Here is a 23,485-nt window from a genome sequence, read left to right as displayed (position 1 = left end):
AGAATACAATTCAATTTACATAGCTTTTTAGGACCATATATAACTATTATATGCTGTATATTTGTTTCTGTGATTCTTGGTTGCTAGCTAGATAACACTGAATTTTACGTTTGTGATTTCTGCTTACAAATCTAAAATTGTAGAATTTTCCTAAAATTGTTTATATAAATAGCTAAATGCATTTTTACCTAGTGGTGCAACTTGAAGTCATATTCCTAAAGGCATCAAATATTAGCAAGTCTAGTTCTAAATAATTCAAGTTTCTGCCTGCTATATATGCACTTTATAATGCACTTATTAGAACAGCTTTGTTTGATAGTTTGTTTGAATATAAACTCTGTCCCAATGCCATGTCCTTGAGTAAAAGTCTTTGTGCTCTTTCAGTCACTGCTACCTCCTAATCTCTTGACGTTCCTTAGAAAGTATGTGAAATGAAACAGTTTTCAAAACAACTGACCTATATAACCAAAAATTTCACCCATGAGTATCAGTCATCATCATAAAATATCATTTCCTTAATAGTTATCAAACATTTACAGCAAAGAAGAGTTAATGGAAGCATTTAATGAAGCTTGGGGATATTGATTTGGAATAGTGTGGATAAGTCCTTTAGTATGGACAAAATGTATAAACAAAAACAGGTTAGTCACATTGATACTGGACACAAGGACCTCATATTCATCATCTTGCCTTTTAATTATGTGTACTTAATGTATGTTTCCCTTGATTGCTAAATGAATAGATTTAATTTGGTTAATTTTATATTTATTAATTTTATTATTGGGATGTTAAATGATATGTCTTTTTTAGCTATGCTATGGCTTACCAAAATAAAATGCTTGACTCATAAAATAATTTATTTCATTTTAGCTTCCATTTAATTTTCTTACGGTATGTGAAGCTATAAGCCATTTAATAGATTTTTAGCATAAATATCCTATATCATATGGGTTCACAGTGCTTAAATGGCTCTATGTTCTGCTAAAAATAGAATTTCACTTGGTACCTACTACTAATCCATAATATATTGGCTCAATAGAGTTAATTAAATGGAAATTCCTTAATAAGATGAATTTGTTAAAATATAATTGTAGTTGAGCCCATCACTAATGTTCAAGGTGTCATTCACAATGCACCAGCACAATTTTAGTTGGAGCAAATGACATTCCTTTAGAAGAAATAAATTTTAGTGAACATTTTTCTTCTGTCTAAAAGAATAATAACAGCATGATAGTATCAGAATTTTGACGATGCTGTCATTTTGAAGTTAGAGGTAGGTAATCTATCAGATTAATTTTTTTAGCTAATTGGGAAAGAAGAGGGTATGGAATTAAGAGTCACAATCTCCTGGGCATTTAGAGACAAATTAAAATGTTAGCTATAATTAAATCATAGAGTTTGAAAGGACTTGAGAGGTCATCTATCAGTCAAATAGCTTTCATCTGAGAAAGAACAAACTTAAATCATCCTTCCATGAGTACTATCTGTACCCTTTTAAAGACAACCTCAATTAGCTTAGCAACTCAAAGCAGTGTTTAATAATCTTCATAGCTGGTAAAATCATCCTGATAACTGAATACCTCAAGCTGTGGACAAACACTTCTGCTATGTCATCAAGCTTATTTGAAGAAAGATAGATTTGAAACCTTTCAGTGAGTAATTGAAAAGCTGTCAAATCAAGGTTGCTCTGTTTTAACCTGAAGAAAGTATTTTTCTTTGATGCCTTTTTTATTCTTGGGTTTCCTTTCAAGAATTTTCATTATTTTTATGATTCTACATTAATATTTATAAGTTTATATTCCACTTACTTTCTCGAAGCCCACATTAGACAAGAAGCTTTTAAAAATGTGGTTGTTCCTACCACTGTATATTGTGTGTGTTTTTTTAAATTTCTAAAATCCAAACTATCTATATATTTTTTCATTGTCATAATTAATTCCTAAATTTGTTCTCTTTACCCAGTTAACTTACCATTTTACCCTGGGACTCTGTTTTAATAAAATTAATTTGTGTATATGAAATATTAAAAGAATTTATTGGGAGAACTGAACTCACCCTAGGAGTGAAGGTGGCATCGTTGATAGAATGCATGTGACCATAAAGTGACTGCTCACAGTTACCCTAAGAAGACACAGAAGAAATAAAATCAAGTCATTTTCACTCAGTATGTGAAATAAATCAAAAGGCAATTAATTTTATTTGTTTTAAAGTATTATGCTAAGTTTCCTTATACTGGGGCAGTATATTCCTCTCAACTTTTCTTCTTCAGGGATTTCTCCCCAACCCTGGCAGATATCTTAGCCTCCATGCAGGCTAGGATGGAAGTATGACAGAGTTAATACCCATTCCCCCATATACCTTGACAAATGGGGGATGGAAATTAATGATTAATACCTGAAACTTTGATCCCTTAGAGCTGAGTTGTCCAATCAAGTAGTCACTACCCAGCCGTAGATATGACTACCTACATTTAAACTAATTAAGATTTTAAAAACTCAATTCCTCAGTCATACTAGCCATCTTCCAAGTGGCTATTACAGCAGATGATGTAATATAGAACATTTTCATCATCAGAAAATCCTACTGGACAGTGCTTTTTAAAGGAATGCTTCTAAGGCAGTGTGTTCTACAATTATTCATCACAGCGTCCTCTGAAGTATTTAGTCTCAGTTGGCCACAGGGTAACTGGATCAAGAATGTATCCTTTATTGGGTTTGCTCTCTTCTTTAGCTCACTCTTTGCTTTTTTACTTCTACTTCCTGGAATAGCAACCAAATAAACTGCTTATTACCACTCCTGCCCCCCCAAAAAAGTATTGCTTTAGTCAAATAATAAAGTTAATACATTCTCATGATTAAAAAAATGCTAGCTTTTGCTATCAGCTACCTTTCAGAATCAGTCAAGGCTGTGCTGGTGACTGTGTCTTCTATGCTTGTCTGGGCACTGAAATTCTAGTATCCTCACTCCTATTCTATTGAGCTGGTGGTGAAGTTTCGCTAAATGACTCCATCTTGCAATTAGTATAGTTTTCAAGCCATGGGGCCAAGTAGTGAAGCCCTTAAGAGGGTACTTGTTTTCAGCACATCATTTCCATCACTGCTGGGGTTGTAGGTGGTTTTTTGTTAGTTTGTTTTAGATTATGAGATCATGTTTTAATTCCTGAGTTTTCAGTCTGGCATTATCAATATATGTATAAAAATGTTATAAAACATGTACAGTAGTATTTTTAACACAAACTAAGCATTTGTTTTATGAAAACTATTTCACATCTACCCATTCAGGTCATTTTTTCCAAATAATAACTAAAAATTAACTATAAAAATTTCAAAACATCAGTTTAAATTATTTCAAGCAAATTTGACCCATAACACATTACACAAGGAATTTTTTAAAAGATTTTATTTATTCATTTGACAGAGAGAGAGATCACAAGTAGGCAGAGAGACAGACAGAGAAGAGGAGAAGCAGGCTCCCCGCGGAGCAGAGAGCCCAATGCGGGACTCAATCCCAGGCCATGGGATCATGACCTGAGCTGAAGGCAGAGGCTTAACCCACTGAGCCACCCAGGCGCCCTACACAAGGAATTTAAATGTGGGGAGTTTTCATTTAAACACCAATTTTCAAAGGGCATTCTTAATTATCTTAGGGAAGTAACACAAATATTATAGAAGAACCAAAGTAGAGAGTTATATCTGGAATATTTTTGTAGATTCTTGTTATGGGCTAAAATTCAGATTTAAAATTCAACAATGTATTCATTCAACAAATAGTTTTGAGCAATTAATCTATGTCAGGCACAATTCTAGGTGCTTAGGATCTGTCAGTGAATAAAACAAAGAACCATGTCTTCATCAACGTTACTTTATAAGGGGAGAAGATGGGAATAGATATTGTAAAAATATCTATTAAATAGCTATTAAATAAAAATATCTATTAAGATAAAATATTTTTAAAAGATATAAAGTATGTTAGAAGATCACAAGTTCTTGTGAAAAGAAGAAAAGTCAAACAGGGTAAGGAGTATCATGAGTTTTGAGATTAAGGGGCTAAGGGCAAACCACATTATCAAGTAGAATGATACGGTTTGACTACATTCAAAAAGTAAGGTTTGAACAAGGATGGAAACAAGCCAAGGAGATATCTGGACGAAAAGCATTTCGGAAAGAAAGAATAGGTAGAGCTAGTGTTTCAAAGATGGGAGTTTATCTTGTGTGTTTCTGCAATAGTAAGGAAGTCAGTGTGGATGGAGAGATGTAAATCAGGAGAGTACTGTTACTAAAGGGCTTCATCTACTCTGATTCATTACCTGGTATTTACTTAGTCCTAAACCTTTATGGATGGAGGAAAGAGTACAGCAAAGATTACAAAATGAGATATGAAAGAGTATCATCATCATGTCTCATCACAGTTATAGGACATTCATGGGATAGTTTGGAACTAAGCAAAGCTGGAAAGGCTTAATAACTAAGCTCTATTTAGTCCTCACTATTGCCATTATGTTCAGCAAGTTAAATTTCAGATATTTATTCACATAATTAATACATGCTCTTTATCCCTTTTCACTGAATGCAAAATTTCCCCACAGGAATTTAAATTTCACAAAAATATGTTGAAATACTATGGCACTCTTTCAGGATTCCTCTCCTCTGCTCATGTTATTCTGGTTCACTATCTTGATGCTGCTATAACTTTAATCCAATTAGGCTGAGAACTTCAAATCCTCTAAATTTCCACAGTAGAAATAAATTACTTACAAAGCCAAAAAGGCACCATATAAGATGCCATAATTAGCTTTCATATATTATCCTAGGAATTTTTATGGTTAATTTTCCTTGAGAATTAATATCATATATAGTTATATAATATTATACCTGCATAGTGGGGGCTAATATTTAAAAGATAAATATTTAAATTAGCAAAATGTTTTTTTGCATTATAAAAGTTTTACACTTGGTACTCTTCTAAAGTGAGAAATCTCTAAACTCTTTGATTAATTGTTAAGGAAAATGGAGTTTTCTGATTCAAATCCTGAATGCCAAGTTTTAATTCAAAGTGGAATCTCTAAGGCACTCTTGTAAAGCCCTGGAAATATGGGGTTATAATGGAAATGCTGACGGACCACATTTGTGCTGCTATAACAAAACCTGACTTGAAGATAAATGTTTCATGAATTAAGAAAAGTTAAAAAAAAAAAAAAAAAAAGCTTTTCTATCCAGCTTTGTTCCCAAGATAAAAGTGAGTCTACTCTTTTGGTGGTATAGGGAATATGTGGGTTACTAATATTCTAGTCTGCAAACAGCCTTAATCAAAAGCAATACCCAAACCGGGATGTTAAAATTTGGAATATCTTCTTTGATGAATTCTTGTCAGAATTGTTTTCTTTCAAAGAAGTGGAAAAAAGAGATATAAAAAAGGGAAGAGTCTTATAAGAAAAAAAAAAAAAAAAAAAACCATGTGACCCAACATGTCATTGCTCCAGTATTCATTTCTCTCAGAAAAGCTATGGGCAGTGATTTTAGCTATCACTGGCCCTGGGGACAGACATGTCTGGGACTTAATTCTTGGATCTGCTATCTGATAGCTGTAAGACCTTAAACAAATTGCCTCCCTTCACTGTGCTTCTGTTGCCTCATTTAATTCTCAAAACAAACCTAGAGGTTAAATATCATTACCTCATTGGACATTATGTTCGTGGACTGCCTAGCACAAAGTGAGAGTTTAACAAATATCAGCTCTTAACCTGCAACATAAAACCATGGAAATGCTGATGACTTCCAGCCGGAGGGAAGCACCAGCAGGATATGAAAGCAGCAGGATATGAAAGAACAGAAAGATATAGAGGGCAGAAAAATGGCCACTTTAGCTCCCTTCCTGTTCAACTGTCAGTGGTCCTGTTTTCTACCTAATTCCATTGCTCATGTTATGTGGGCCCTCTCCCATGTCTACAGCTCCACCTTGTCCAGTGATGTTCTCCTTCCCCTGACCCTTCAGGCTTCCTGTTGTTGCTAGCCCTTGGGGACTGTCTTTGTTCCCTTGAACCCCATTCACACTTCTGTAAACATTCAACTTGAGTTTACTTCATGTGTCATCTGTTTCCTGCTGATGATAATGAATGTGAGATATAATATGCAAAATCATTTTTTTAAAATTTTCTATTCAGTGTACCAGAATTTATTGTTTATGCACCACACCCAGTGTTCCATGCAATACGTGCCCTCCATAATACCCACCACCAGGTTCACCCAACTTCCCACCCCTGCCCCTTCAAAACCCTCAGATTGTTTTTCAGAGTCCATAGTCTCTCATGGTTTATCTCCCCCCCCAATTTCCCTCAACTCCCTTCTCCTCTCCATCTCCCCATGTCCTCCGTGTTATTTCTTATGCTCCACAAATAAGTGAAACCATAGGATAATTGACTCTCTCTGCTTGACTTATTTCACTCAGCATCATCTCTTCCAGTCCCATCCATGTTGATACAAAAGTTGGGTATTCATCCATTCTGATGCAGACATTTTGGCTTACTGCTTCTCAACTGCCTGTCTTCATTCTTGCTGAGTCTTTTCCTCTAAATAAATGGCACTACCACTTGCTCAAAGAAACAAACAAACAAAAACCTTAGGCAATCACAAACATGAGAATTAGAATACTTCTCCTTCTACCCCAACCCCCATACATCCCTCATCCAGCACATCAGCCTTTTCTTCAACATAAAGCCCTACTCTGCCCACCTCTGTCCCTTTTTACCATTACTCATTACTACTCTGTGCAGGAATTCAGCTATCATACTGAGCCCAAAGACAGCAGGAGCATCCTTACTGGTCTCCTTACTCCTACTCTCCACCAACTCCTCATCTCCTGCTCACCGTGGAGTGATCAATAAAACCTAGATCAGATCACTCCATGCTCCTGGTAAGAGTCACCTGAACAATTACCATCATACTCAGAATAAATTCCAAACTCTTTACCTTGTTTCAAAGGCTCCATATTATTTGGCTCCTGTCTGCCTAACTCACCTCATCCTTTACCATTCTTGCTTCTCATACACTGTGTTTCATGAATATTTTCATGTCTCTGTATGGTCAGGGCTTTCTGAGCAAAAAGCACCACACCTGGTTTAAAGGATGATTAAATAGCAATCCAAACCTAAAGACAAGAGATCTGTGAAGAGATTTAGGTGCATCTCCCTCTGAGGTATTCCTTTATATTTCAGGCCTTGCAAGCTTAGAGGCTTTTCTCTTCCCAGAGAGGATCTGTTTACATTTCCAACAAAGGTTCTCTCCTTCTTCTCTCCCTGTCACCTTGTCTCCTTGGAGGGGGCACAAAGGCTCTGACTTTCATAATTTGGGGGTTCCTTTCTATGATATATGACTCCATTGTACTTGTGGGGTACACCTGGCTCTTGCAGCGTCCTCTCCATGGGGAATGCAGAAATGGCAAATCAACATAAGCTGCTCAGTGAGTAAATAAACAGTCTGATCACTGATCCAGAAATCTCCTGTTTCCTTTCAGGATAAATAAATAACTAAAGATAGACAGAAAAACAACATAGTCCCATTAGCCTTCTTCTAACAGGCCTAGGATGTTCCTGTCTTGGAACCACCTGTTTTCTCTACCTTGGATGTTCTCATGTAGCTAAATGCACGTCCTTGTCCTTCTTCCCATTCTTCTTTCAACTCAAAAACATTTTCATTGATGTCTGATATCTAATATTCCTGCCTCCTTTCCTGAGTCCTCTCCTACAGTGGCAGAAACTTTCATGAAATCCCTTTCCTTTTTCTCTTGGGCACTCAGCCAGACTTGAGGTCAGGTGTTAACCATGTGACTGAGTTCTGTCCAGTGTGATGTGTGCAACCATGAAAAAAAGTTGCATTTAGGCTTGGCCCTTAAAATACCCCACACAATCCTTTAAGGTCTTTATTTTTGTCTGCTTGCTGGGCTTCCTGTTAAGTGTTGGTACCCAGCAAATACACCACCCTGTTTTATTTTTTTCGTATCATTCATCATGAACTAAAATCATTTAAGAATTTACTTCCTTATTTATTATTAGTTTCTTCCTACTGGAATATAGTTCCACAAGAGAAACTTGTTTGAAACTTACTTATCCTGTCACCAGTCTTATTATCCCCTAGGCCCAAGACAGCTGTGGTAGGATTTAATAAACAGTTGTTGAGTAAAAAAGTAAACAGTTACAGAGTGATCACAACTGAAAATTGGAAAAACAAAAACAAAAACTACCCTCACCAGATATCTCATTTTGATAAACAGCTGGCTCTTCTTCACAATATTTACTTTCGTTTTGATTAGTCATGTCATGTAATGTGCACAGTCTTATTCCTCTCAACTCCTTTTTCACAACATGGTTCTAAACCAGTCGCATATTTACCCATTGACTCTGTCATTGTCTCTAAACAAGTACATGGAGATAGTTGTTGACTCCCGGGGGAAGGAGACAGCTTTACATTTACTGGGTGTTTATTACAAAACTAAAGCCTTGTGCTAAGTGCATTATTTATTATTACATTTAATCCTCACAATTCATTTTATTACATTTAATCCTCACAATTCAATGACATGGGTACTATTGTAACCCATTCTAGGTATGAGAAAACAGAAGCACTAATCCATCATGGAAAGAGTGCCAAAGGCAAGACAGTAACTCCTCTTTGTTGTAATTACAAAGTCATCTATCCCTCAATGTGCAAGAATTTGAAGGGAAAAAGGTAGAGGCAGATTTCAATGCCATTTGCCAAATTCTCCCAATGTTTTTCCTTTCTTTAGATGTGCACATTTTGCTCCCCTCAACCCTGCCGTCCCCCATGGTTGTGTGGTGACACATAATGATATCTGGCCCAAGAGTAGTGAGTGAAAATGACATGTAATACTCCTCTCCTATTCTCTCCAACTCCACCTGTCTAGCACCAGAACATTTAGATCACTCTCGATCCTAGGGGAGTCAGTGAGCAGAACCTCCCCTTCCAACCCATGGAGGACACAGACCCAGAGTGACATATAAATAGTGCTGTGTTTTGGAGATTGTATATTACTGTACACAACCTAGCCTTACTTGACTGACATAAACCCTATGCAGGAAGATTAATCTTACTAAAAACTTTTTACTATTAATAGTGCCATGTGAAAAGCTGAAAAAATATTAAAATAATACTTGATAGAAGCCTAATACTCAAGACAAAAGAAGAGCTTAAAAACTCTTGAAAATTCGTTCTACTATAAAATCATAAAATAATCATAAGACATAAAATCACAAATAGTCATAAACCAAGTAGCCAAAAATACCATCACTAAAATCATTAAAGAACTAATATTCACTAACTTATTTTCTCCTTATAAGAACTTAATTATTTGACCAATGGATTCAATATTCTTTTGGGGGAAAAAAAACCCAACAATAAAAAATATAAAGTAAGCCTCCCCAACTCATAGTTTTTGCTCTTGTTTTTAATAAAGCTATCTTTTAAAATGTCTTTTTAATGTGTTAAAATGTCTTTAGTGGCATACAACATATAACTTAGGCATAGGAAAATGCACAAATCCTGGGGGCTTAACTCAATGAATTTTTATCATACATAGATAGAATTTTTATCTGTGTATGTATCTGTGTCTGCCATTTAGATTAAGATATAGATCATTCCTATCACTTCAGAAAGTTCCCTCATGCCCTTCTAACTAAAAATATCCCAACATTTTTTTATTAACATTATTTTATTGGAGAAAAGAGATATAGGAATATGGTTGAAAACTTAAATAGTATAGGAGACTATCTAATGAAAAGTTAGTCTCCTATTTCAGACCATCCCAAATGCAACCACTCTAATAGTTTAGTCTTTTGTGTATCTCCTGGGATAGTTTGTGCACATACATTCACTTTTCTTTACTGTGTCATGTTATCTACCTCAATTCTTGGGTAAAAGAAATCACACTATTGAGCATTTTATAAGAGAGGATGCATATTGTAGTGATAAAAAATGTGATACTAGAATAAAATTGTGGGGTTTAAAATTCAGCTCATTGGAAAGTGATTGTCATATTTCTCATTTATATAAATACAACACTTAGTATTTTATATACAGTAACTCTTTTCATCTGTACCCTATGAAACTGGCAATATTTAAATTCCCATTTATAGTTGGAGAAATTTGTGTAAAGAAGTAGCATAATGCCTACACAAATAAGAGATATTACTAATTGTAAGTTAATTTGTAGTCTTTTCTATTTCTTGTTCTATTTATATTTTGTTGGCCACTGAGAATTAAAAAGAAAATCACCACTTGCCTAGGAAAAGATTCATTGTCATGGTAACAAACTCTAGAACTAGTTGTAAACGTGTCCAATCAATTAGTAACAGTTCTATAGCCCTGCTTACAAGTAAACAACCAGAACTGGTTTTGAAACTATCTAATTAATCAATGACAACTAACTTCTGTGAACACTTCTTGAAAAGCCAAATAGCATCAGATTCATGACTTGAAATTCAGCCAACTGGCCAAAGATTCACTATAGTGTACATGTACCTAAAGCTCATATTAACCTTCTTCCACCTCAATAACAGACAAAAATTAAGTCTTAATAATCAACACAAACAACTCTTCTAAGACTGACCTAATCCACTCCTACCTCTATAATTAACTTTCCAAAATAAACTCTCCACAAAAACTGGATATAAAATCAGCAATTGGGTCTGCTCAATTAGTATAACTCTTCTTCACAGAAGTATATGATAAATATGGTTTTTTTTGGTTTCAGATATTGACTGGTGATCTCATCTGTTGACACTATAGAGAGGACTAAGGGTGTTTTAGTTGGCTAGGGCCACCATAACAAAGTACCAGAGACTGGTGCCTTAAACAACAAAAAAGTATATAAAAAAATGATATCTCACTGTTTTGGAGGCTAGAATACAAGATCAAGGTATTGGCAGGGTTAGTTTCTTTCTAAGGCCTTGCCTCAACTTGTAGAAGGCAATTTTCTCCCTGTATCTTCACATGGTCTTACCTCTGCATGTGTCTGTGATCTAATCTGCTCTTCATATAAGACCATGAGTCAGATTGGAATAGGGCCCATCCCAATGACCTCATTTAACCTTAGTCACCTCTTTAAAGACCCAATTTCCCAATACAGTCACATTTCAAAGTACTAGAGTTAGGACTTCAACATATAAATTTGAAAGGACACAATTCAGTCCAAACCAAAGGGCCAAAGATATCTTGATTCCAATATTCATAGAATATCCTAGGAGTACAATAGATATTGGGGCATTAACTGGTTGCTGTGATATTATTTTATAGTATTTATTGTTACATATAGAATTTATATATATTATATCAATGTACTTGGGGCTAATATACAATTTCAAAATGAAAAGTTGAATTTTATGCCATATTTGAGCACACATCTAAACAAATGAATATTATGCATATATATAATGTAATGGTTAAGAGCACAGGGATTGGAGTGACACTGCTTGGATGTGAATTTGGGCTTTGCCACTTAATATGTCCTTGGAATGAAAAACTGCAAGTCTCAGTTTTTCATCTGTAAAATAGAAATAATATGAGTATCTACATGAGAGTGTCATTGTGAGGATTGAAGTTAATTCGTGTAAAATGCTTATATTGCTGCCTGGGACATGGCCAACTCTCAGTAAATGATAATTATTACATAATAACAATATGCAGATTACAAGTTCTGTTATAGCAGAGATGACATCTATTATATTCATCATTTCATAATGTTAACTGCAGAGATGAGTTGGCTCCTAAGAGCTATGCAATAAATATTTTTGAAATAGTATACACACATAGACACAGATGGGCCATTTTCTGGCAAGTTACTAAGCAAGTTTGGTAAGTTTGCCCTTCACCAACTTTTCTTTCCTTCACCACTTGATCTCCACCTTTTCAGGATGAAAGGGTTAACCTTTCACAATTTTTTATTTTATGAAAGAATCCTCATGGAAAAGAACTCTAGGAAGTGGAGCCCTCCCTAATCATTGAATTTCACCCCCATTTGACAGTTGCATAGAAAAAGGTTTTATGTACATTGTTTCCTGACCATAGCACCATCTCCACTCAGGAACTTCATCAGCCCTGCTAGACCCTCATGTCACAATACAGAAGCACTGTCTCCTCGTAGCTGTATTCTTGTATATATTTCTAGAAAATAATTACTTAAAGTAAAATACCTAAAATATTTAAGAAAATTGACCTAAATAAAACTTACTGAAGTTAAAGAGAATTATATTGTATAATTGTATTCTCTGCATTTTTTTATTAATTTTTTATTTTTTATAAACATATATTTTTATCCCCAGGGGTACAGGTCTGTGAATCACCAGGTTTACACACTTCACAGCACTCACCAAAGCACATACCCTCCCCAATGTCCATAATCCCACCCCCTTCTCCCAAACCCTCTGCATTTTTATTTCAAATTTTATGAGCAAAGAAAATTGCTATCAAAGACAAAGCAAACTCTGTCCAAAGATGAGCAGAATTAAAGTTTATACCATCTGTGAGAAAAATATCCTACTCATTACCAGCTAGATGTATATGTTTCTATTATAGCTACTACCTTAATTATCAAGTTTAAAAATTAATGTCCAAGAATTTTATAAAAGTCCTTTTCTTAATTGAACAGGGTCAAATATTTAATATAACAATTTATATAACATTCAGATTTGCTACAAATTTTTAATAACTTTGTGAAAGCAAAGAAATTTAACCTTATAGGTTTACAAATTGTTAAAGAAAAGCATACTCTATTATTATTACTGAAACAATCTCACTGGCATAAAAATTGGAAACAGAATAATCATTAACAAGGATCCTGGTTTTTGTTATTTCATATAAATAACTAACCATGTCTGTGAAAGATTGATTGCAGCTTTTAAAATGTTTGCTGAATCCATGTGTAATTAAGATGAGTTAAATATGCAAATCAAGTCTAATTAGCTTCATTTATTAATGTTAGTTTGCCTTGCGTCTACATAATTTCTGCTGTGGATTTTTTTTAGTACATAGTATTTTTGATTTCTTTGTTCTAGATGGAATTGCTAAAGAAACCAGCTTTTTTTTTTTTTTTCTAGAAGGAGAAAAAGCTTTCACATGGAGTTCTGTCTAAGCGCCATTTAGAAGTGAGGGTTTGAAAAATGTTCCCAGTAGCATGAAAACTGACTAAATTTTTATTATATATATTTCCAACCACCCTCCTTTAGACTGTATTTAATTATTCCATTTCATCAAAGCAGCAAACCCTCTGGGAATTTCTTTTGATGAAAATGAGCTTTTGTCACAATATGTCTATCACAGTGATTAAGTAGAACAGAGACTGGGTAGAACAGGCAGCATCAAATGAACCAAAGTTGTCTGTAGAAGTACCTTTTCCTTGACAAACTATCTAAATTTTCCTGCATTAATAAAACAAAACTCTGCATGTAAAACCACCAGCCTTGTGTAGTTTGTGTGGAAAACATTTAAGTTGGGCATTTACAGGAAACCTAGTTACTGTAAACAAGACAGTGTTGAGACCCACTGTGTCAGGCAACAGTGAAAGGAACAACAAAGTGGAACAAGTATTAAAGACAATGATGAATATGGGATGATGTCCTGAAGACAGAAGACATGACAAGAAAGAGGAAAGGGCAAATGTACGGAGATTACTGAGCGGAGGCAGTGGAACCACAGCCTGAAAATAGAAAAACTGAAGTAATAGGAAGAGTCAATCTAGCAAGGCCTTGGAAGTAAGGGGTTATGGAGAAAGGAAGAAAAATAGTGGAGAATGATGTAAAAGATCTTAGACTGAAAACACAAAGGGGAGTAGACTTTGCAATGAAAACACAAGGAGGAGATTGTTAACATTGTTAAGAGTGGACTCAGGAATAGACGGGGATGAACTGGATAAATCCAAGGGGAAAGAACCAAAATGGAAGGGAAAGTGGAAAGTTTTAGCAGGTCCGGCTGCCAGACACTGCAAAGGGTGTCAGAGCCCAGAGCAAGGGGCAAGAGAAGCCAGGAGGAAAGCCAAAAATCAGAGCCAGAAATAAGGAATAAGGAATCTAGCCAGGATGTTGAAACTAAGGGTGCAGGATAATTAAAAGAGGACCCTGACCTGGAGAAATCCGATGCAGAGCCAGAGGAAATGGTCAGAAGAGGACGTCTATAGTGGTACAACTTTCTTGAGTTCTAATGACTTCAGGCTGAGATGATGACACTTGCCCTACCTTCTTCTAGCATCCTTCCCTTAGTGCTGCCCTCCTAAGGATGAAAAAATAAAATGAGTTGGAGAGAAAAGCACAATACAAAAATATTGATATCTGCAGCAAATTTAAGAGGTAGACTGAAAATCTTGTAGGTCCTGGTGTAGAAGGCTACAGAAGGCTGTATTAGTTTCCTAGAGCTGCTATATCAAAGTACCACATGGGGTGGCATAAAATTAAAGAAATTTATTCTCTCACAGTTCTAGAGGCTAGAGGTCTGAGATAAGTATCAGCAGCACTGGCTCCTTTTGAGGACTCTGATGAAGAATACATTCTATCTATGCCTCCCTCTCAGTTTATGGTGATGGCTGGAAATCCTTTAGAGTTCTTGGCTTGCAGAAGCAGTGTTCCAAACTCTGACTCCATGTTCACATGGCATTGCCATCCATGCTTCCATCTTATTACAAGGACACCCCCTCCCTACTTCAGTATGATCTTATCTTAAACACTTACATATGCAAAGACTCTACTTACAATCCAGTACCATTCAAAGAGTATTGCAGGTGAGGACTCAAACATATCTTTTTGGGGGGACACATTTTAACCAACAACAAGTGATTTTCTGTTACATAAAAGTTAATTGAAGGATTTAATGCAGTATGCAGATTAGAGTCTTGGTGTGATCCTACTTCTGGGAGGATCCAACTTCTGAAGAGGTCTCAGCTGAATTGTTTTTCCGTAAGGGGATAGAGAAAAGAGACAGTGATTACCTTAACTATATACATGCTCTTTAACCATTTAATTTTTTATGTAAATAAATGTTTCCATTCATTTTATATTACTTGATATTTTACATTACATTTGAAAGCATCTAAGAAAACTTTCCTCATATAGTAGTTCTCAAAGTGTGGTCCTGGACCCACATCACCTGGGAATGGTTGGAAATGTACTTCAGACCCACAGTAACAGAACTCCATGGGTGTACCTAGTCACCTCTTTTTGTTTGTTTGTTTGTTTTTCCCCAAGACTTTCTGGTGAGTTTGGTTTGAGTGCCAAGTGATTCTGCTTAGAGAAATTTGCCTATAATTAGGGAAGCAGCTGTTAGGTGAGGGTTGGAGTACTTTGACCTAAGTAATTTGTGTCTTGAAGAATTTTATTAACAAAAAGGGCCATTATAACACTGTTACCTTAAGTCATTCATTTAAAAAAAAAAAAAAGATTAGAATATCTTTCCTGTGGTTAGCATTCTTTAAAAAGGCTTGTTTGCTCTGTAGGACTTATTTGAGACATTTCTGGGACCAAGATCTCCTACTGGAGTCTTGGTGGTGGTTTTAAGACTTCAGGTCTTTCTGTCATTCTGCTGCCAATATTCCTTGGTCTCCTTCACTTTTGTTTACCATATGCCAGGTGCCCCACGAGTCTCATATATTAAGTGATGTAATTTATTTATTACAAAAATATTATCATAAATACTATTATACCCTTTTTAAGAATGAAGAGACAGAGACACCAAGAGGTTAAGTAAATTGCCCACATTTACACAGCAAGGAGTGACAAACATAGATTCAAATCCAATTTGAACGATTGCAAAGCCCATATTCCTCCAACTACATACACTATTTTGTGTAATTTAGAGACCTAAATAGCCACTTAAACTAGTCAGAATTAATTTGCTTTTCTAAATTCTCTTTTTCATCTAAACCACATATAAAATGTGTTGGTTTAGGGTTTGGGTTTAAAAAAAAAAAAAAGGCAGTATCATCACTCTGATCTCCAGCTTCTAGATTTTCTGAGTCTGAAGTCTGACTGCTAAAAGAACGTAATTAATAAAAATAAGTAACAGACAGAGAGAGGAGGAGCAAGATGGTGGAAGAGTAGGAGACCTAATATCATCAGGTCCCAGGAGTTCAGCTAGATAGTTATCAAACAATTCTGAACTCTTACATTATCAAAACAGGAGATCAAAGAGAAGGGCAGCAATTCTAGGAACAGAAAAGTGACCACTGTCTGGAATGTAGGATGTGCAAAAACGTGAATCCCAGGAGACACACGGGAAGATAGACTGTGGGGGGAGGGGACTGCTCCCAGCAAGTGGTAGAGCAGCAGAGCACAAAATCAGAACTTTTAGAATTCTGCTTCACTGAGGGACATTGCTCCAGAGGCTAAGCAGTGGGTGGAGCCCTCCTGGGGACAGTGTAGTCTCAGGACCCTCAGGGTCAAAGAAAGACCAGGAGTGTCTGTGTGTGGCCAAGCTCCCAGGTATCAGAGCAGGGAGGCTAGCTGCAGAGATAGAGCTGAGGAGTGGACTCTCAGCTTAGGGTTACCTTAAGCCATGATCCAAGGCACAGTCGGGCCATTACTCTTTGAGTAAGGATTCCACAAGTGGCAGATCCAAGGATACATCATCCTATCTCCTCCCAGAGGAGCAGTGCAGGAGCATGCTGCAGGAATCTGCTGGGTTTAGAGACTCCAAATGGGGCCATGTACCAGAGATAGAAAAGTTCAGTCACAGGCTGGGTTAGCATGGAGTGCAGCCAGAGACCAGGGAGATGGGCATGACTGACTGCTTTTCTCTGAAGACACACTGAGGAGTGGAACCCCCAAGCTCTCAGCTCTTCCAGTACCAGAGATTGGGAAGCCGCCATTTTCATTCCTGTCGTCCAAAGCTATATGGAAAGCACTCAGGGAACAAAAGCTACCCAGAGCAAACCCAAGCAGATTGCTTAGTCTGGACCCTGGCAAGGGTGGTGCAATTTTGCCTTGGGCAAAGACATATGAGAATCAATGCAATAGTCCCCTTCCCCAGAAGTTCAACAAGAACATCCAGCCAAGATCAAGTTCACTGGTCAATGAGACTGCAAAACTTCAGATATACAGGAATACAGCATACGGAATTCATGGCATTTTCCCTGTGATTCTTTATTCATTCAAAGTTAAATTTTTTTAAATTTAATTTGCTTTCTTATTCTATTTTTTTTTATTTTCCTCTTTCTTATTTTAATGTTTTTTAACCATTTTATCTTATTAATACCTTTTTAAAAATATTTTTAAAAATTTTCAATGTTACACTTATATTCTATCCCTTCATTGTATTTAGCCTTATTTTCTCTATACATATAGGTTTTTCTTTCTTTAAAATTTTGGGATACAGTTTCTTCTAACAGATCAAAATATATCCTAAATCTCACACATGACTTTGTCCTAGTCTCCAGCCTGATCACATTCTCTCCTTTTTCTTTTCTTTCTTTTTTTTTTTTTGTGTTTTTTTTCAACCAACTTCTTATCAATTCCTTTTTTAAAATCATTTTTAATTTTCATCTTTACAATCATATTCCATCCCTTCATCGTGTTTACCCTTATTTTTGTATATATATATTTTTCTTTCTTTAAAATTTTGGGAGGCAGCTTTTTCTAACAGACCAAAATACACCCAGAATCAAGTGTGTGGCTCTGTCCTATTCACCAGTCTAATATATATATATATATATATTAGACTGTTCACCAGTATATATATATATATATATATATATATATATATATATAAATTATTCTAATATTGTTTCATTTTATGCTATCACTTATCTCTCAAATTCTCTCTCTCTCTCTATATATATATATAATCTCCTCCCGCTTTCTTCTCCTGGTTTCGGGTCTCTTCCAATTTGGTCAGTGTATATTTTCCTGGGGTTGTTGCTAGCCTTTCAGTATTTTGTTCTCTTATTCATCTATTCTTATCTAGATAAAATGACAAGGAGGAAAAACTCACCTGAAAAAAAAGAACAAGAGGCAATACAGATGGCTAGGGACCTAATCAATATGCACATTAGTAAGACATCAGATCTAGAGTTCAGAATGATGATTATCAAGGTTCTGGCTCAAAAAAAAAAAAAAAAAAAAAAAACCATGGAAGATACTAGAGAATCCCTTTCTGGAGAAATAAAATCCCTTTCTGGAGAAATAAAAGAACTAAAATCTAACCAAGTAAAAATCAAAAAGTTATTAATGAGGTCCAATAAAAAATGGAGGCTCTTACTGCTAGGATAAATGAGGCAGAAGAGGGAATTAGTGATATAGAAGACCAAATGATGGAGAGTAAAGAAGCTGAGCAAAAGAGAGACAAACAACTACTGGACCACGAGGGGAGAATTTGAGAGATAAGTGATAGCATAAAATGAAAAAATATTAGAATAATTGAGATCTAAGAAGAAGAAGGGAGGGCAGAAGGTATATTGGATGAAATTACAGTAGAGAATTTCCCTAATGGGAAAGGGAAAAAGCATCAAAATCCAGGAGGCATAGAGAACCTCTCTCAAAATAAAAAAAAGTAGGTCAACATCCCCTTACTCCCATCATGTAACAGTAAAATTTACAGGTCTTAGTGAGAAAGAGAAAATCCTGAAAGCAGCTTGGGACAAGAGCTCTGCAACATATAATCGTAGGAATAATAGAATGGCAGCAGACCTATCCACAGAGACCTGGCAGAAAGGGCTGGCATGATATATTCAGAGCACTAAATGAGAAAAATAAGCAACCAAGAATACTATATCCAGCTAGGCTGTCATTGAAAATAGAAGGAGAGGTAAAAAGTTTCCAGGAAAAACAAAAACTAAAAGCATTTGCAAACACCAAACCAGCCCGACAGAAAATAGTGAAAGGGGTCCTCCAACAAAAGAGAGAGACTAAAAGTAATAGACCAGAAAGGAACAGAGATAATATAAAGTAACAGTCACCTTACAGGCAATACAATAGCATTAAATTCATCTCTCTCAATAGTTACCCTGAATGTAAATGGGCTTAATGTCCCAATCAAAATACACCAGGTATCAGAATGGATAAAAAAACAAATCCTATTAATATTCTGGCTACAAGAAACTCATTTTAGACCCAAAGACAACTCCAGGTTTACAATGAGGGGGTGGAAAAGAATTTACCATGCTCATGGACATCAAAAGAAAGCTGGGGTGGCAATCCTTATATCAGATCAATTATATTTTAAGCCAAAGACTATAATTAGAGATGAGGAAGGACACTATATCATACTTAAAGGGTCTGTTCAACAAGAAGATCTAATAATTTTAAATAGCTATGCCTCTAACATGAGAGCAGCCAATTAGATACACCAATTAATGACAAAATCAAAGAAACACATAGATAGTAATACAATAATAGTAAGAAAATTTAACACCCCCTCACTGAAATGGACAAAAAGATCAACAAGGAAATAAAGGCCGTAAATGACACACTGGATCAGATGGACATCACAGATATATTCAGAACATTCCATTCCAGAGCAACAGAATACACATTCTTCTCTAGTGCACATGGAACATTCTCCAGAATAAATCACATCCTGGGTCAAAATCAGGTCTTAACCAGTACCAAAAGCTTGGGATCATTCCCTGCATATTTTCAGATCACAATGCTCTGAAACTAGAACTCAAACATAAGAGGAAAGCTGGAAAGAACTCAAAATCTTGGAGGCTAAAGAGCATCCTACTAAAGAATGAATGGGTCAACCAGAAAATTAAAGAAGAATTGAAAAAAATTCATGGAAACAAATAAAAATGAAAACACAACTGTTCAAAATCTTTGGGACACAGCAAAGTCTGTCCCAAGAGGAAAATATATACCAATATAAACCTTCTCAAGAAACAAGAAAGATCTCAAGTATACAACCTAACCCTACACCTCAAGGACCTGGAATATGAACAACAAAGAAAGCCTAAACCCAGCAGGAGAAGAGAAACAATAAAGATCAGAACAGAAATCAATGAAATAGAAACCAAAAGAACAGTAGGAAAAAAATCAATGAAACTAGGAGCTGGTTCTTTGAAAGAATTAATAAGATTGATAAACCCCTGGCCACACTTATCAAAAAGAAAAGAGAAAGGACCCAAATTAATAAAATCATGAATGAAAGAGGAGAGATCACAACCAATACCAAAAAAATACAAACAATTATGAGAACATATTATGAGCAACTATATGCCAGCAAATTTGACAACCTGGAAGAAATGGATGCATTCCTAAAGATGTAAAAACTACCAAAACTGAACCAGGAAGAAATGAAAAATCTGAACAGACCTATAAACAGTCAGGAGATTGAAGCAGTCATCAAAAACCTCCCAACAAACAAGAGCCCAGGGCCAGACGGCTTCCCAGGGGAATTCTACCAAACATTTAAAGAAGAATTAATACCAATTCTCCTGAAACTGTTCTAAAAAAAATAGAAATGGAAGTAAAATTTCCAAACTCATTTTATGAGGCCAGCATTACCTTGATCCCCAAACCAGACAAAAACCCTATCAAAAAGGGGAATTACAGAACAATATCTTTGATGAAAACTGATGTGAAAATTCTCACCAAAATACTAGCCGATAGGATCCAAAAGTACATTAAAAGGATTATTCACCACAACCAAGTAGGATTTATTCTTGCGCTACAAGGTTGATTCAATAACCACAAAACAATCAATGTGATACAATACATTAATAAAAGAAGGAACAATAATCATATGATACTCTCAATAGATGCTGAAAAAATTGACTACTGCAGCATCTTTTTGTTTTGTTTTAATATTTTATTTATTTATTTGACAGAGAGAGAGAGAGAGTGCACAAGTATGCAGAGCAGGAGGCAGAGGGAGAGAGAGAAACAGGCTACCCACTGAGCAGAGAGCCCGATGTGGGGCTTGATTCCAGGACCCTGGGATCATGAACTGAGCCAAAGGCAGACACTTAACCAACTGAGACACGCAGGTATTCCCACAGCATCCTTTCTTGATCAAAATACTTCACAGTGTAGGCATAGAGGGTACATACCTCAATATCATCAAAGCCATCTATGAAAATCCCACAGCAAATATCATTCTCAAAGGGGAAAAACTGAGAGATTTAGCTCCTCTAAGGTCAGTAACATAGCAGGGATGTCCACTATCACCACTGCTATTTAACGTAGTACTAGAAGTCCTAGCCTCGATAATCAGACAACAAAAGAAATAAAAGGCATCCAATTTGGCAAAGAAGAAGACAAACTCTTACTCTTTGCAGATGATATGATACTTTATGTGGAAAACCTAAAAGACTCCACTCCAAAACTCCTAGAACTCATACAGGATATCAGTAAAGTGTCAGGATATAAAACCAATGCATAGAAATCAGTTGCATATCTTCAACAGCAAGATAGAAGAAAGAAATTAAGGATTTGATCCCATTTATAATTGCACCCAAACCATAAGATTCCTAGAAATAAACCTAGCCAAAGAGGCAAAGATTCTATACTCAGAAAACTATAAAGTACTCATGAAATAAACTGAGGAGGGCACAAAGAAATGGAAAAAAGTTTCATGCTCATGGATTGAAAGAACAAATATTGTGAAAATGTCTATGCTACCTAAAGCAATCTACACATTTAACATGATCCCTATCAAAATACCATCAATTTTTTTCAAATAAATGGAACAAATAATCTTAAAATATATATGGAACCAGAAAAGACCCCAAACAGCCAGAGGAATATTGAAAAAGAAAACCAAAGTTGGTGGCATCACAGTTCCAGACTTCAAGCTCTATTACAAAGCTGCAATCATCAAGACAGTATGATACTGGAACAAAAACAGACACACCGATCAATGGAACAGAATAGAGAGCCCAGAAATGGACCCTCAATTCTATGGTCAACCAATCTTTGACAAAGCAGGGAAGAATGTTCGGTTGAAAAAAGACAGTTTCCTCAACAAATGGTGTTGGGAAATTTGGACAGCCACATGCAGAAAAATGAAACTGGACCATTTCCTTACATCACACACTAAAATAGACTCAAAATGAAAGTCCTTGATGTGAGAGAGGAATTCATCAAAATTCTTGAGGAGAACACAGGCAGCACCCTCTTCAACCTCAGCTGCAGCAACTTCTTCCTAGGAACATTGCCAAAGACAAGGGAAGCAAGGGCAAAAATGAACTACTAGGATTTCATCAAGATCAAAAACTTTTCAAGTAAAGGAAATAGTCAACAAATCCATAAGACAACTGAGAGAATGGGAGAAGATATTCACAAATGGCATATCAGATAAAGGGCTAGTATCCAAAATCTGTAAAGTACTTATCAAACTCAACACCCAAAGAACAAATAATCTAATCAAGAAATGGGCAGAAGGCATGAACCGACAATTCTGCAAAGAAGACATCCAAATGGCCAAAAGACACATGAAAAAGTGTTCAACATCACTGGGCATCAGGGAAATACAAATCAAAACCACAATGAGATACCACCTCACAGCAGTCAGAATGGCTAAAATTAACAAGTCAGGAAATGACAGATGCTGGCGAGGATGCAGAAAAAGGGGAACCCTCCTACACAGTTGATGGGAATGCAAGCTGGTGCAGCCACTCTGGAAAACAGTATGGAGGTTTCTCAGAAAGTTGAAAATAGAGCTACTCTATGACCCAGAAATTGCACTACTGGATATTTACCATAAAGATACAAATGCAGTGACCTGAAGGGGCATGTGCACTCGAATATTTATAGCAGCAATGTCCACAATAGCCAAACTATGGAAAGAGCCTAGACATCTATCAACAGATGAATGGATAAAGAAGTATGTGTGTGTGTGTGTGTGTGTAGATACACACACACAGTGGAATACTATGAAGCCCTAAAACCCAAAATCTTGCCATTTGCTACAAAGTGGATGGAACTAGAGGGTAACATGTTAAGTGAAATAAGTCAATCAGAGAAAGACAATTATCATATAATCTCTCTGATATGAGGTATTTGAGAGGTACGTCATGGGTTTGTGGCAGGGTAGAGAGGGAATAAATCTAACAAGATGGGACCAGGGAGGGAGACAAACCATAAGAGATTCTTAATCTCAGGAAGCAAACTGGGGGTTGCAGGGGTGGGGGTACAGGGAGGGTGGGAAAAGGTGGTTGGGTTATGGACACTGGGGAGGGTATATGCTATGGCGAGAGCTGTGAAGTGTGTAAGGCTGATTCACAGACCTGTATCCCTGAAGCAAATAATACAGTATATGTGAATTAAAAAAAAAAAAAAAAAGAATGTGAAAGTTAAATTCAAGAATGAAAATAGAAATTGAAGTTTAGAAGATACACTTAAAAAAATTACATAATGAACACCAAACCACATTTTTAACTGAAGAATTACTATTAATAATTAAATTATAATGATAACATGATTGCCTAAATCAAATAAACAGAATATGGCTAGGAAAAAAAAAAATAAGTAACAAAGACTATGACTTATAAGACTCCCTAC

The 23,485-nt window shown here is 35.9% G+C and overlaps 1 protein-coding gene across 2 annotated transcripts in view; it reads right to left on the bottom strand.

Annotated features, from left to right (window-relative positions):
- The window catches only part of SPAG16 (sperm associated antigen 16), a 1,017,727-nt gene that overhangs the window by 311,851 nt on the left and 682,391 nt on the right, over positions 1-23,485 (bottom strand). For both annotated transcript variants that reach the window (XM_045078716.1, XM_004767008.3), the window contains one exon: positions 2,056-2,121. In XM_045078716.1, coding sequence (XP_044934651.1) covers positions 2,056-2,121 — 66 coding nt within the window. The remainder of the gene's footprint in view (positions 1-2,055; positions 2,122-23,485) is intronic.

Source organism: Mustela putorius, unplaced genomic scaffold (genome assembly GCF_011764305.1).
Source record: "Mustela putorius furo isolate JIRA1106 unplaced genomic scaffold, ASM1176430v1.1 tig00000275_pilon_pilon_pilon, whole genome shotgun sequence".
NCBI classification, from domain to species: domain Eukaryota; kingdom Metazoa; phylum Chordata; class Mammalia; order Carnivora; family Mustelidae; genus Mustela; species Mustela putorius.
Note: the sequence above shows the minus strand (reverse complement) of the source record. Positions and strands in the feature narration are given on the sequence as shown.